Source organism: Lontra canadensis, unplaced genomic scaffold (assembly GCF_010015895.1).
Source record: "Lontra canadensis isolate GAN:19392208 unplaced genomic scaffold, GSC_riverotter_1.0 scaffold4, whole genome shotgun sequence".
Taxonomy (NCBI): domain Eukaryota; kingdom Metazoa; phylum Chordata; class Mammalia; order Carnivora; family Mustelidae; genus Lontra; species Lontra canadensis.
Genome location: NW_022630998.1, coordinates 43,677,558 through 43,692,611, shown reverse-complemented (window position 1 = coordinate 43,692,611; position 15,054 = coordinate 43,677,558). Strand labels below are relative to the sequence as shown.

Genomic DNA, 15,054 nt, shown 5'->3' with positions numbered 1-15,054 from the left:
CAGGGTTACTTAGATCTAGTGGAGGAGACAAACATGACAAAAATTCAATGTAAGTACCACCCGTAGATCATGAAGTGTACTTAGATTCTGGGAACATCGGAGATGAAAAAGTATTTTTAGCAATGGATTGGACAAAAGAAGCAACATTTGAGATGACCCTTGATAAATAAGTAGCATTAGAAGTATATATGAAAAAAAGACAAACTATAAAATATATATATATATTTTTTTTTTAAAGATTTTATTTATTTATTTGACAGACAGAGAACACAAGTAGGCAGAGAAGCAGGCAGAGAGAGAGAGAGAGAAGCAGGCTCTGCACTGAGCAGAGAGCCCGATGTGGGGCTCGATTCCAGGACCCTGGGATCACGACCTGAGCCGAAGGCAGAGGCTTTAACCACTGAGCCACTCAGGCGCCCAAACTATAAAATATATTAACAAGAAAAGGATAAACTCTCAGTTGTCTGATGTGGTCTAGCTCAGCATTTCCTGAAGTATAATGCATGGAACTCTAGTCACTGAAGATGCTTCTTGAAAAAAATGGTTCCATTATTAGATAAATTTAGGAGAAGGTATACAATACACTGTATATCTATTCTGATTGTGGAAGAGAACATATAGCCATTTTAAGTAATCCGTGAAGAATTACGGTGTAGGTAAAGAATATATAGAACTAGAAAAACATGGGTTATACCTTTCTCACCCAAATTTGTCCTTGAATATTTGCTCCTGTTTAAATATTCACCTGTAGTGTTCTTCATTCATTTAACCATATCAGTTTCACCTTTTTAGAAAAATGTCATATTCCTTTGTTACTTTCTGTTTACTTCTTTGTTTTACTAATGCTGTCTTGTTTAGAAAATTTTAAAAAATGCAGAAATGCATTTTATTTTAAAGTTAGTTATTCTCTTTCTTTAACATTTAATTCTGATTTTTCTAATTTTTCTTTTTTATTTTTCCATTAGAGTGACCTCAGTTCTGTGGTAATTTGATTTTTTATTATAAATTATATGCTTTTCTTACTTACCACTTTTTGACTCTGCCTAATTAATCTTTCTTTATGAAACATAGTGGAAAAACAAAGTTAGTTGTGAAATACCACATATGTGATTTTAAAAGATGTATCTAATTTATACTTTTTATATTAATTATCTTTCTCTGGGAAAAAATTAAATTGAAGATTAAATTATCATACTGAAACAAGTATGCTCTGATTCTTGGTGTTTTTCCTTTGGGTGTTTCTTAAAAGAGGCATGTTAACCTTGTTAAAAATAGCCTTGAGATTTTTCAACATCGTCTTAAATAAGATTCTTTACTTTTAATTCTTTGAGGTAAACTCTCTAGTTAAAATTTATCTTCAGATGCACAGTGGTTTTAGTTTTATGTCTGGGTCAGGTAAAGTTGGCCCTTTGACATTAGTAAACAGAAGAACCTCAAATGTTCCCAAGTTGGCTAAAGTCATATTTTCAAATTTCTATTTAATATAAACAGCACTTGCTTATAATATATGACTTACATGATAACAACATCGACTGCTGTAGCACAGAATTCTTTATTTTTCAAGTGTCAAATTACTTTGTACTAACTTCAAACTAACTTAATTTTCCATTATGCTGCTTGTTTTTCTTCCATTTTATCTAAGCTCTTTCTAAATTTAAGCAGAAAAATGCATTTTAAAATTTGAAATGTGGGCCTGTGGTAATTTTTTTTAAAGCAATGGATTGATGGGATATATTTACCTTTTTTTGTTTTTTGAGAAAAAGTAATAGGATAATGCCTTTAAGTGGCACATTCTTTTAGATTGATAAATCATTATATTTCAATTTTCATTTGAGTGCATGTGCCAAGAACTAAAGAATCTGTTTTAGTTTAGATAATAATACATTACATTATAACTTCATCATTATATTTTTGGAAATGATTTCCATTTTCCTGGATTTAATATTTAAAATGTTTATTCAGTGCCAAATTTTTTGGGTCATAGCTTGTTTTTTAAATTTATTTTTATGAATATTACTCTGAAATTTTTGAACAAAATAATTACAGCGTATCCTGTGTCACATTTTATATAGATTTATTTAGAAAATGAACCAAGTTCTGTGTTACCCTTCAGTTATACACCAAAAAAGCCAAATCACATGTAAAGAAGGATGTTTAATATAAATCTCAATTTTAATTCCTAAATTTTAGGAAATAAAAATTTTATACAAAAGTACATATTTAAATCACCCATTCATTAAAATATTGCTGAATAGCATTAGTCTCTAAGGCTACAGAATACCTTGTGCTTGATTTAAAAGCTCTGTGACTGTCAAGTATAATTCATTTTTTGCCCTAAATGTACATTTTAAATGAACCAAGAAATCACTAATGGCCACTAACAAATTGCTTTAATTAAAAAGTTAAATCCTATAAGATTATAAAATAGACTGATTATTCACTGTACTGGTGGTCCCTGTACTTTCTAAATTGAAATAATATGACCATTGAAACTATATTATGATAGAATATTATAATGAAGACCTAATTATATTAACATATCACTGAAATGATAGGTACATAGGTATATTCATCTTACTAAATGACATTTTAATATTTTAATGACTTACTAGAAGAATTAGGATACCTGTGAATGAAATTCCAGTAAATAACTATTTTTGGATGTTGATACAAAAAATGTAGTTATCCCCTATCCATTGTTTGACACGTTATCAGTTAACTAACCCTTGACTTTCCCCCTGTTAATTATGTTAGGGTGAAGATTTCTTTTCTTGCATTAATTATGATAACTTTGATTTGCAGGCATGAACTAATCACAGTTGTGGTTAATATTTTTTCTTCGTATAGATCAGATATTTTTGTTGAGGTAAATATTTTAAATACCATTACACTTTGGTGGATATTTTTTTCATATCCTCAGACTGATGAAGTATTTCTGGAAGCCCAGATTCAGAATATTACAACCTCACCCATGTTTATGGAGAAAGTTTCATTGGAACCATCTATAATGTACAATGTAGCAGAATTAAACTCAGTCAGCCAAGCTGGAGAATGGTAAATATGAATTATAAAGTTTTTGTTTTTAAGTATATGAACTTTTCTAACACTTGTTATTCTTAGATGGTTTGTAATTTGTATTTTAATTAATAGACCTTATTTTTCTTAGGGACTTTTTTTTTTTTAAGATTTTATTTGAGAGAAGGAGTGAGACAGACATCACGAGCAGGGGGAGAGGTAGAGGGGAAAGCAGACTGCCCACTGAGCAGTGAAACCTCCCCTTCCAAGTGCCACTGGATCCCAGGACACTGGGACCATGACCTGAGCCAAAGGCAGACGTTTAGCTGACTGAGCCACCCAGGTGCCCTCTTAGGGAAGTTTTATGTTCACAGAAAAATTGATCAGAAACGGAGTTCCCACATGCCCCTCTCTCTACTCATAGTTCCTGTATAATTTATACCTTCTTTTAATATGGCATATTTGTTCCAGTTGATGAACCAATATTGATACTTTTATTCATTACAGTCCATAGTTTAAATTTGGGGTTCACTCTTCATGTCCTACATTTTGTGGGTTTTAACAAATGCAAAGACATGTACTCACCGTTACTATATTATACAAAATAGTCCCAATGCTCTAAAAATCTCCTGTGCTTTACCTTTTCATTCCTCCCTCCACATAAAAAGATCCTAGACATTTGCATTTTATATTTTACTCTTGGAAGCACTCAGTCTTTTAATTTTTATAATAACTCAGTGAGATAAATCTAAAACTGTTCATCATTTCCTGCAAATGATAAAACTGAAGCACAGGAAGGAATGATGGAAACATTAGTAAGGTTAAAGATGAAGGGTGAGTTTTAAGAATATTCTGTCAAGGGGTTCCTGGGTGGCTCAGTCGGTTAAGTGTCTGCCTTTGGCTCAGGCCATGATCCCAGGGTCCTGGGATCGACCCCTGCATTGGGGTCCCTGGTCAGCGGGAAGCATGCTCCTCCCTCTCCCCTACCCCTGCTTGTGTTCCCTCTCTCACTCGCTCTCTCTGTCAAATAAATAATAAAATCTTGAAAAAAAAAATATTCTGTCAACATTAAAAGGAGTGGGCATAGGAATAGATCTAGTTTTTTGCAAAAATGAATACATAGATCTTTCTATAGGTGATTTAAAAAGAGGAGGAATAAATATAAAGTTGACTTTAATACAGATAAGAAAGTAATAGCTAGAGAAAGTACCTGATTTCATTCATCAAGAATGAAAGAAACAGGGGCGCCTGGGTGGCTCAGTGGGTTGAGCCTCTGCCTTCGGCTCGGGTCATGATCCCAGAATCCTGGGATCGAGCCCCGCATCGGGCTCTCTGCTCAGCTGGGAGCCTGCTTCCTCCTCTCTCTCTGCCTGCCTTTCTGCCTACTTGTGATCTCTGTCAAATAAATAAATAAAATCTTAAAAAAAAAAAAAAAAAAGATCACTTTGGGACGCCTGGGTGGCTCAGTTGGTTAAGCAGCTGCCTTCGGCTCAGGTCATGATCCCAGCGTCCTTGGATCGAGTCCCATATCCGGCTTCTTGCTCGGCGGGGAGCCTGCTTCTCCCTCTGCCTCTGCCTGCCATTCTGTCTGCCTGTGCTTGCTCTCTCTCCATGTCTCTCTGACAAATAAATAAAATCTTTATTTAAAAAAAAATGATCACTTTGTTTACAATGGTACATTTGTCTAAACTATTTTTTTTTTAATTATAGAGAAACGGGACAGAATACATTAGGTTTTGATTTGTTGCATTTTTTTCAGGTAATTGATACATATCTAGTATTTTAGGTAATATATTGGATTCTGTTATAAAGAACTTAAAGATTTTCCATATCATCTGAAAAATTTAAAGAAGAATAAATCCTCTAAGTTCAGGTCCACTTTCATTTGTATTGAAACCATTGAACTGTTCTATTTAAGATATTTGGATGGTAAATCAATCATTTCCTATCCAAAGGAACAATCACAGCCATGGTTTTTCTTTTAAAAGACCCTAGAGAATTTTCTCCATCTCTCTCTCCACTTCTCTCAGTGTAACTACGTTTGGATCCAGAGCATATTTGCAGCCAATGGATACACGCCAGTATTTGTACTGCCTAAAACCTAAGAAGGAGTTTGCAGAAAAAGCAGGCATCATTAAAGGAGTAACAGTAATTGGAAAATTGGATATAGTGTGGAAAACAAATCTAGGTGAAAGGGGAAGGTTACAGACCAGCCAACTTCAGCGAATGGTGAGTCTAGAAAAAAATGTTGGAGGGGGTTTTGGTGCTTGGTGGGGGTAGATAGTTACAACAGCTTATATTTTCCTAGGTGCATCACTAAAAATCAATGCTCTAAAAGGCATTAATATTACCAGTAAATAAGAGATAAAAGACCAATAATTTTACTGCTCTTTAGGCAGAAACTTGATATTGAGATGAATGAAAAATATTCAAATGTTAATTTATCCATAATACATGGTTTATTATTCTACCAAATAGAAATTAAGTTACTGCTCACCCATTTTTCCCTCCTGTGGTGGCTCATGTTCATTGTTCATCTGATTTCTACTACGTTGAAGGTTTTTTTGCAATGTCTTGAAACTCTTGGACTTACTACATTTCACCAACTCAGTTCATACTTGTTTAAAGACTTTGAGAATCTGAGTTGTCTGAAATTCAGAAAGTGAGTCCTATTTGAAGTTATAAGCATTACTTGAATATTTTACCTAATTTCTGCTCTTAAAATAGGGATGGTTATAGTCCTTTCTCTTGTGCTAATGAGAGTATGCTACAGAATGTTCCCTTTATGCTATTACCTATTGGGATATAGTCTTTAAAAATCATTCTTATTATTTCAAGTAATAAGTTGGGGGGGGGGCAGAAATTATCACCGAGCCAATTTTAAAAATACAGCTGTTAGCTACCATCTTGCTATGGATGTTCCAAGCTTTGATGTTGCTATTGTCTCTTCCTGCTTGAGTATCTTGTGGACGGACGTTGTTTGTTTTCCGGGATCTTTTCAAAGCAATCTTACCCTATCTGTCTAGGCAACAACCTTTACTTTTTAGAGTTATATATGTATAAGCTATAGGATCTTTGGAAAGCCTCCATTTAAGTTCAGACCTATTGAAATTTCTTTACTATTTACCTAGATTACCTAGATTCATTTGATCTCTACTGAACATGGAGTAATCACAGCAAACCCAGTCAGGGTCCAGAGTGTTGTTCTACAGGCAGTAGTAGCAAAAGAAGTTGGAATGGGGAACAGTAGAATGATTGGGAAGTATTTTCTCTAAACATCAGCTTGGAGATGGAACAACTGTTGAGTAAATGTGCTAGTGTGGTACCTTTATTAAAGTGGAAGGGTTTTGTGATAGATGTATGTTAACTCTGTTGCTTTTTCTCTTAGGCTCCAGGTTATGGAGATGTTAGGTTGTCTTTGGAGGCAATCCCAGATACCGTAAACCTAGAAGAACCTTTTCATATTACCTGTAAAATAACAAACTGCAGGTAATGGCAGTGTTTGGATGGGTGCCTTTCCTCTTCACCTACGTCAAAGAATTAAAGTCTTTTGAGTATGCTGGTGGAAACCACCTCTGATGGTGGTGTTGAATACTATAAAGTTCTTCATCTGGTAGCTCTATACATTACATTTTTTGAGGTCTGACTTTATTTGGCATTTTCTGTATTTTATTTCATTCATGCATTGTCCCCTATGAGGTAGGTACTACTATTCACAATTTATGCAAGAGAAAACCAACACAGAGGTAAAGTGACATACTCAAGCTGAGAGAGCTAGAGAAGATGGGGCCAGACTTTGAAACCAGGTCTGTTTGACTTTAGAGTCCATGCTCTTTTCATTGTTTACATTTCCTCACACTTCAGATTACTAAAGCATGCAGGCGCCTGGGTGGCTCAGTGCGTTAAGGCCTCTGCCTTCAGCTCAGGTCATGATCCCAGGGTCCTGGGATCGAACCCCACATCGGGCTCTCTGCTCAGCAGGGAGCCTGCTTCCTCCTCTCTATCTGCCTGCCTCTCTGCCTACTTGTGATCCCTGTCAAATAAGTAAATAAAAATAAAATCTAAAAAAAAATTACTAAAGCATGAACAAGTAACATTTTTATGGAATAATACAGTATAGATTTAATGTAAGAAGATAGATTTTTCTGAATTACACTTATGGTTGAACTGTATCTTTAGCATTTAGAAGGTAAAAACTGGTTATGAATTTAATATAAGGGATCAGTTGTAGTTTGGAAAGTGGGGCCTTGTAATAGAATATAATCTAGCTGTTGGGATGCAAAGAGCACAGGGCTTTGAAGCCAGAAAAGCCAAGGATTAAATTCCAGTCCTATCACTTGTGGTAAAGCTTATATTACCTGTTGGGGCATTTTGAAATTATTGCAGGGATGAATCCTATCCCACATAATTTGAATGTATACTCTTTTAAAATTCCATATGCACTCCATAGGAAATATTTATCCTTCAGAATTAGAAAAATACCTTTCTCCCTCTGAAGCTAGTGACCCTCCCATGCACAGTTAATCATTCCTTCCTCTGTCCTAGCAAATTTTTTATCGTTTTTTTTTAGTGACATTCATATATTATAATTTTTAGTCTCTCCCTTACTAGATTATTCATTATTCAACAGAAGGGATCATGTCTTACCTAGCATTGGGAATGCACCGCCTGCCACATCATGGAAGTTCACTAAACAGCAACATGCATAGGGTGAAGACCCTGTGTGTATAGATGTGCTTTTGGATTTTTTGTTTACTTAAAGTTTGAGGTGTAGCAAATCAATTAATGGCCAAAATAAGGAGCCAACTAGAAGGAAAAAAGAGCTAAAACAGTTGAAAGTAGCCAGAAATGGTGGTAGAGCAGAGGCCTGTATTTTACTTTGAGCCTTTTGGTTACTTAAAAAAACAAACAAAAGGGGACACCTGGGTGGCTCAGTGGGTTAAGCCTCTGCCTTCGGCTTGGGTCATGATCTCAGGGTCCTGGGATCACGCCCCACATTGGGCTTTCTGTCGGCAGGAAGCCTGCTTTCCCCTCTCTCTGCCTGCCTTTCTCCCTACCTGTGATCTCTCTCTCTCTGTTTCAAATAAATAAATAAAATCTTTTTTTAAAAAAAAAAGACAAACAAAAAACCAATGTGTGTGTATACTGGCATTGACAGTTTTTTTTTTTTAAACATGTTTAAGCTAAACTGGTGATATCATTTATAAGCAGAAGAGTTTTTTCATGTGACCAGTGAACAAACCTGAATAATATTTACTTAGAAATCTTGTCATTTTCTGTGTTATCTGCATTAAAGAAACATAAGTTAAATAGCAAAAAGACTCAGTTTATCTTCTTCTTTCCTGTAGAGTACCTAACAGAAATAGAAAATATAGCAACAAGAGTAGACACAGATGTCTGGAAGTCTCCCAGAGAAATGGCAGAGCTGTTAACAGATCAGCACCAGGGGGCCAGGATTCAGTAATAGATCCAGAAGGCTTATACCCAGACAAGCAGCTCAATCTCAGTGCCACTTTAAACCCTAGAAGATGCCATCTCTCTATTTTCCTGATTCTGTCTTAAGTGGAATAAAAATTACATTGTAGCTTTTTATTTCTGATTCTGCTTTTTATTCTCCTGGATACCCCAAAAACAAATTCATTGGCACTAAGTGGAAGAAATACCAAGTACCGCTTTGTGAAAGGAACAAGATTTATTCCTGTCTTTCTGATTCCTCCAGCAGTGAAAGGACTATGGATCTGGTTTTGGAAATGTGCAATACCAATTCTATCCACTGGTGTGGCATTTCAGGAAGACAGCTTGGAAAGCTGCATCCCAGTTCTTCTCTCTGCCTTGCCCTTACTCTGCTGTCTTCAGTACAGGGACTGCAGGTGCGCTCTCTTTTCACTCATTTTGGTGTCTGGGAATGTTAACCCATGGGCATTGACTCTTTCCAAATTTCTCTGGTAATTACCAATGTATGAAAATTCATGCCTGTATCTTTCTCTCAATAGAGTATCTCCGGCTTAAGATTAACAGACACGTTCTTAAAGAGAACTTATGAATATGATGACATCGCACAGGTCTGTGTGGTGTCTTCGGCCATTAAAGTGGAGAGCTGAAGATTTCCAGTGCTTTTCATTGAATTTCACAGAACTGTTTTTTTTGTCACCTTTGTGAAATGATCAAGTCTACAACAAAAATAAGTACCTATTATTTAAATTTCTTTCCTGACAAAGTTAAAATATTAAATATTTGTTTTGAAAAGAACCATCTACTGATTTTATCTTGTGAGTTATATTCTGAATGGACACTTGTACATTTTCTCCACTCAGCATATTCCATTTCTAGATAACCATTGGACTTCGTTTTCCTGAAGCTCTCTCTTTGAGGCTGTTTGTCCCTAGCAACTATCTGGAATGGGGGTTAGCAAACATTTTATGTAAAGGTCCAGATACTAAATATTTGTCTTCACAGGAGATGTGGCTGCTGTTGAAAAAATTCTGCTATTGTAGTGGGACAGCAGCCAGTAGGCAAAAAGAACAAGCAGTGTTACAGAAACGGGCAACTGGCCATGTTGGGCCTAGGCCATAGTTTGCTGACCTTGATCTAAAAGATACAATTGTTTAGAACTTCAGATTCTTATAATACTTCATTTAAAAATTTTCAATTAGCCCCAGTTTTTTTTCCTAACTCTTCAGTCAGCAGAAAAAGCTTCAGACAACTGGAGTAGTCCTCATGTACCCTTATGTTGCTAACACAGTATGAGTTCTGCTTAGTTGTCAGTTATTCCGTTTGTTCATACCTGTGTTTGTGGTTACATATAAACACACATCTAAATTTCAGTTACTAACAGCAGATCAGAATGGGTTTAATTTCTTGGATTGTTGATTACTCTGTTAACTTTTAACCAAGAATCCTGATAATTTCCTAATTCTAAGCCAAAAAGTCCTGGGGTTTTTTCACATTGAAAAATAAGCCACTTATTTTCATAAGGCATATTTAAAGGATTTCCACCTTCTGCTATTGGATTTTGAACTCTAAATCATGTATTAATACTATAAAACTGTCTCTGTATGTAATCACAGTGATTTACTTTTTCCAGGAACAAAACAGAAAGTTAAGATTATAAACAAGTTTGCAACATGAATATAATAAGTTTGAGTATTTTGGAAGGAAACAGAAAGCTTATGCTGTTAAATAAAAACTTATTTTCATAAGTTGAAATTCAAGGATGTAAATATTATTGCTTAAATGTTAGAGTGCATTAAGTCAAATACAAAAATTGGTTTTTCTTAAATGCATAATTTTTTATTGCCATGACAAATTATTTGGTCCAGAGTAAAGCTATATTCAGAATGAGATCTGCCCCTTAAATTGCACTAATAATGAACTATCTGTGCAAAATAAAGTGCAAGCAGTATAAAGCTGAAATCTTTCTTTCTTCCAGAATGAGTAAGATTGATTAAATGATAAGACTTTATATCCACTGAACTGTGTATTTTGAATGTTTTTTAAGCATCTTCTCATGACAGAACCTTCAGTTTCATCGTTCCAGATTTTTAAAAGTAACATATAATGGTCAAAGTCTCTTTTTATGATAGACACTGTCCATTCTCTAACTAAAGGTTAGATAATGTCATTTGGGATCTGTCAAAACCATATTATAAAAATTAGCTAAACAGTTTGGTACATTAAATGAAAATGTCATTTGTATAAAAGGGACCTTTAAAGTTTTACATAGCATCATAACAGCTATAGCTATTACAATGAAGTGTGGTTAACAGAAGCCACTCATTCCTAAGTAGAATGTATATAAAGATTTACTTTAATGTCCTCCTGTTCCAAATAAGTCAGGAAAGTATTTGGGGCGTCCCTTATAATTTTAAGAGTAGCTAGCACAATCCATCTGCACAAAACTTCCTTGAAATAATTAGCAGTGCAGTGATTCCAAAGTGAGGAAGGTATTTGAAGAACAAAACTGGCTTGAATAGAATGCAAATCCAGATCAGTGGACAGATACCTCAAGTGAATTTGTTATAGGTGGTATATAAACCAAGAAACAAACTAGAAAGTTGAAATGGAAGGAATACACCAGTGCTTCGTAAAAAGAATGGCTTACCGCAGTTATAGATATTAGCAAATCAAGACATTGTTTTAAAGTGTTTTTTCTTATAATGCCTTTGTCTGATTTTGGTATCAGAGTAAATAGCTAAATAAAATGAGTTGCAAAGTGTTACCTCTTCTTCTGTTTCTGAAGAGAGAGTGTAGATTTGATAGTATTTCTCTAAGTATTCAGTAGAATTTACCATTGAAATCATCTTGGCCTGTAACTTGCCTTTCTGGAGGATACCTGTTTCTTCCCTGAGCTTTGCTAATCTTTATCTTACAGTGAATTCATCTGTTTCATGTAAGTTGTTCAGTATATGGACCTAGAGTTGGTCACTCTATTTTCTGATTATCCCTTTAAAGTCTGAAAGGCTGTAGTGATATCCCCTCTTTTACTTCTGGTACTGTTGATTTGTATTTTCTCTATTTTCCTAGTCAGTCATCTATAGGCTTACCAATTTTATTGGTCTAAGAGCATTTTAACACACTCAAGATAGTTTTGCTAGAAACTTTCTCTTACCACTGGATAAGAGTAGCTAATTTTTGTTGTTGTTGCTAAGCAAGCTGTATGCCCATCGTGGAGCCTGAACTCAAGAGTCACATGCTCTACCTACTGAGCCAGCCAGGTGCCCCAGGAGTAGCTAATTTTTAATTGTGGATCACCTTTCGCCCTTTCACCTTTTTTTTCCCCAGAACAGTCCTAACTTTCATGTGAATAGTTAGTACTTCATTCTGTTTAACACTTTAACACTAGGACCTGAATTTATGAAAAATTAAGTTGGTTTAGATGGAATTCAGGAGATTTAATTCAGAGGATCTAAAATTTTAAGTGCTGCTCTTCTCTGGGCAGAACTATGGATTTATATGGGTCATCTTTGTAACCTGAACGCAGGCATCCGGGTATTTGCTGGTCTGAGGTGATACCTCTACCCTACTTTTGCTCTAAATTAGAGTCCTTGGACCTACATCACAACCACCTGGTATGCTATTTAAAATGGTGATTCCTAAGCCTTACTACAGGACCTATTAAATAAAAATTGAAAGTATGGCTCTGAAACTTCGTTTTTAATGAATTCTTACAGTGAAATTACAGAACCATTATTCTAAACTCACAAGGGAAAAGAAAGGAAAAGTTGGTATTTAAACTTCTAGATACCAGGTCTTCTGAGGAGAATAGTTATAGTAAGGCCCTCATCATCATGAGTATTACTGACTTAATTTTATATTACTTTTTCAGTTATCTCTCACACTTGTGAAATTGTTATGTGTTCACCCAATTTTACCAATTCCATAATTAACAAAAGAAATTCCAGTTAGAATGGTCTTACCATCGCTGTAGTTAAAGCCATGCCATTAATACTTAATGCCACATTTCTTAACTATGAATTCTGATTTCAGTGAAATATTTTAAGTCCCCTATTAATGTTTACATTGCATCAAATTAAGATTAAGCATAAAAGCAACATGCCAAGCCAAATTACAGCAAAGGTTTACATGAACAAGCAATGTTAGTGATAGAAGTTTTTATAATCCATCAAATAATTAGTGAGTTGTTAAAAAATCAGTATTTATATGCACATAATTAAATACCACTTAGAAAATCCTTGAGGGTCAAACCACTGGCTTATTTAAATGTAAATATATTTGAGAGTTTCCATGGTAAAGTCACCACTGGGGAAACTGTGCAAGTTAAATTGAACAGTTATACAAAGGACCTAAACAGTACCATTAAGGATTTCTAAATGTATTTTATTATGTATGTACTTAGAGTAATTGGCCATGCTAATGTTATCAAGACCAAACTGCAGGCAAGATTAGTTAAGAACTATGCAGAAAACCTGAACATCCTACCTTCACTCTCTGTACATTCACAGCATCTATTTTTCTTTTCAAAACAACCCTTGCACCAAATGCTGCTTTCCACCAGCTCTTAGTATTCCGTGTTACCCTTCAGAACAAGCAGCATTAAAGATAGTACTGGCCCCTGTGATCTATATTTAGTACTGACAGCACTATCAAAATGAAACCTAGACAACAAATTTCTTTCCTCCAGACATGCTATTCAGTGGCCAGGATATTTCTAAACCAGCATGAGAAATCTTTCCTCTTGGTCATCTCCATCAAACTCAAAAGGGTTTGCTTATGGGAATCTGGAGCTGGAGAGCTCACCAATAAACAGCCCTACTGTTCAATAAATATACTCTGCTATTAGGTCTAATATACAAATACAATGATGAAGATTTGAAAATGGAACCCTGTCCAGTACTATACTGGCACTCCACAGGGCTACTGATCATTTGTTTACAAAGGAGTCATGTTATGTTCAGTCTATTTATGACAAACCTATCATCTAGACAGATTGATTCTTTAGGTGTCTTTGTTTTGGCCACTATCTACAGCAAACACTTAAGAGTCATAATCATTTGTGCTCTGGGCCAGGGTCCCTGGTCAAGTCACGAATGTTCTTCAGTACTGCTGCTGAATGATCTGCTCCGGATATGATTTCTAAGTTGCTCTATGAGTTCAGGATTCTGTTGCTGTATCTGCTGAGCAAACTGCTGTCCCCTGGAGTAAAGAAGCAAAGTGGTATGAATTAGGGAATTTAGAGTCATATCATACCCATGCAGACAGAACCGCAGAGGATGTGGGTGTTACTCAAAGGGAACTTTTTCTATAAAAACCAATCTAAGGCTCCTGATTTTAGTATCTTCCAGCTACCAGTACCTCCATATAGCATTATTACAGTTCAGTGTTCTTGATAAGAAACAAAACAACCATGCTAAAAAGTGACTTCCTGAAATCAGGGTGAAATCCAGCCTCTCTAATGCTTAACCATAAACAACCAGAGGGCTGAATAGTACATGCTTTCATTGCAGGCATTCAAATATAATATGATATTATATTATATATATATATATATATATATATTATATATCACCATATGATAGTTGTCACATCCATTTTGGTTACATATATGTTACCTAACATAAATGATTTTTACAAAGGCAAAGAACCTTAATACAAATTCCTGAGTATATAATCTTCAAGAGTTACATATCACTATAATCGTGCCACGTAAAGATCACTGTAAAAATGCAATCTTGTAAGCGGGATTACATGGTTGCGATCACAAAAAGCAAATGATCCTTGTGTCTTCATATAAAATTTCCAGGGGCAACGTGACACACAGATGCAAAAATCAATTCAAAAAGCAGAGAATCTTAAGCAATGTGAGTGGAAGTGAAGGTAGTGTGCTCAAGTCATAAGAAGATCAAAGAGTTCCTCTGGTGAGGACATGCATTGAAAAAGTTAAAATAGTCTCCTAAATTGTCGGGACATTAATATATGGAATACACCATTTTTAAATATATGAGTATACCTAAATTAGTACATACTTTAAGCAGATATTTGACTTTCATCTACATCCTGAGTAGCTATTCAAATCTGCTGGAAAACTTTTTCATGGGTACAGATCTTCTGAATTCCTGCCCTTCAGTCTGAAAATTCCAAGTTATGAACTTCTTTAAATTGAGTAACAATGAAGCCACTGATAACGAATAGTCAAAGAAAAAAATTTTTAAAGAAAGCCCTGGTCCCTTCACTTTAGAGACAAGCTATCAAACAATTTTTTTTACTATTTCTATTTAGGTAACACTTACGCTTGGATGAGGCTAGACAGGTCAGTTAGTCCCCCAACTCCAGCAGCAGGTCCCCCAATAGCATTTGTCATCATTCCTGACATTCTAGAATAGGCAAGAGATATGTCACTGGAATGAGCACATATTCTTTAACAAGGAGGATACTGGCTAAGGAGAAATAAGTTAAATATACTCGCACTGTGTAGGAATTCAGGCCAAATGTGAATGGCTCCAAGTTCTAATTGGCTGGCATTTATCTACCATTTACCACTTATCACTTTGGAACTGATGTGCTCAAATTAGGAACCTGGCA

General features: G+C 35.2%; 2 protein-coding genes across 9 annotated transcripts in view; one reads left to right on the top strand and one right to left on the bottom strand.

The window, feature by feature from the left end:
• The window catches only part of TRAPPC13 (trafficking protein particle complex 13), a 30,454-nt gene extending 21,187 nt beyond the window's left edge, over nt 1-9,267 (top strand). For 3 of the 6 annotated variants that reach the window (XM_032849580.1, XM_032849621.1, XM_032849604.1), the window contains exons 8-13: nt 966-983; nt 2,921-3,054; nt 5,046-5,244; nt 6,404-6,504; nt 8,735-8,885; nt 9,009-9,267. In XM_032849580.1, coding sequence (XP_032705471.1) covers nt 966-983; nt 2,921-3,054; nt 5,046-5,244; nt 6,404-6,504; nt 8,735-8,885; nt 9,009-9,116 — 711 coding nt within the window. In that variant the 3' untranslated portion in view covers nt 9,117-9,267. The remainder of the gene's footprint in view (nt 1-965; nt 984-2,920; nt 3,055-5,045; nt 5,245-6,403; nt 6,505-8,734; nt 8,886-9,008) is intronic. The other 3 variants (XM_032849589.1, XM_032849614.1, XM_032849596.1) reach the window with 3 other exon arrangements.
• A 4,216-nt stretch (nt 9,268-13,483) lies between these two features.
• Nucleotides 13,484-15,054, bottom strand: part of SGTB (small glutamine rich tetratricopeptide repeat containing beta) — a 40,113-nt gene continuing 38,542 nt past the window's right edge. For all 3 annotated transcript variants that reach the window (XM_032849643.1, XM_032849634.1, XM_032849651.1), the window contains 2 exons: nt 14,763-14,846; nt 13,484-13,668 (listed from right to left, as the gene is read on the bottom strand). In XM_032849643.1, the coding sequence (XP_032705534.1) occupies nt 13,557-13,668; nt 14,763-14,846 (196 nt within the window). In that variant the 3' untranslated portion in view covers nt 13,484-13,556. The remainder of the gene's footprint in view (nt 13,669-14,762; nt 14,847-15,054) is intronic.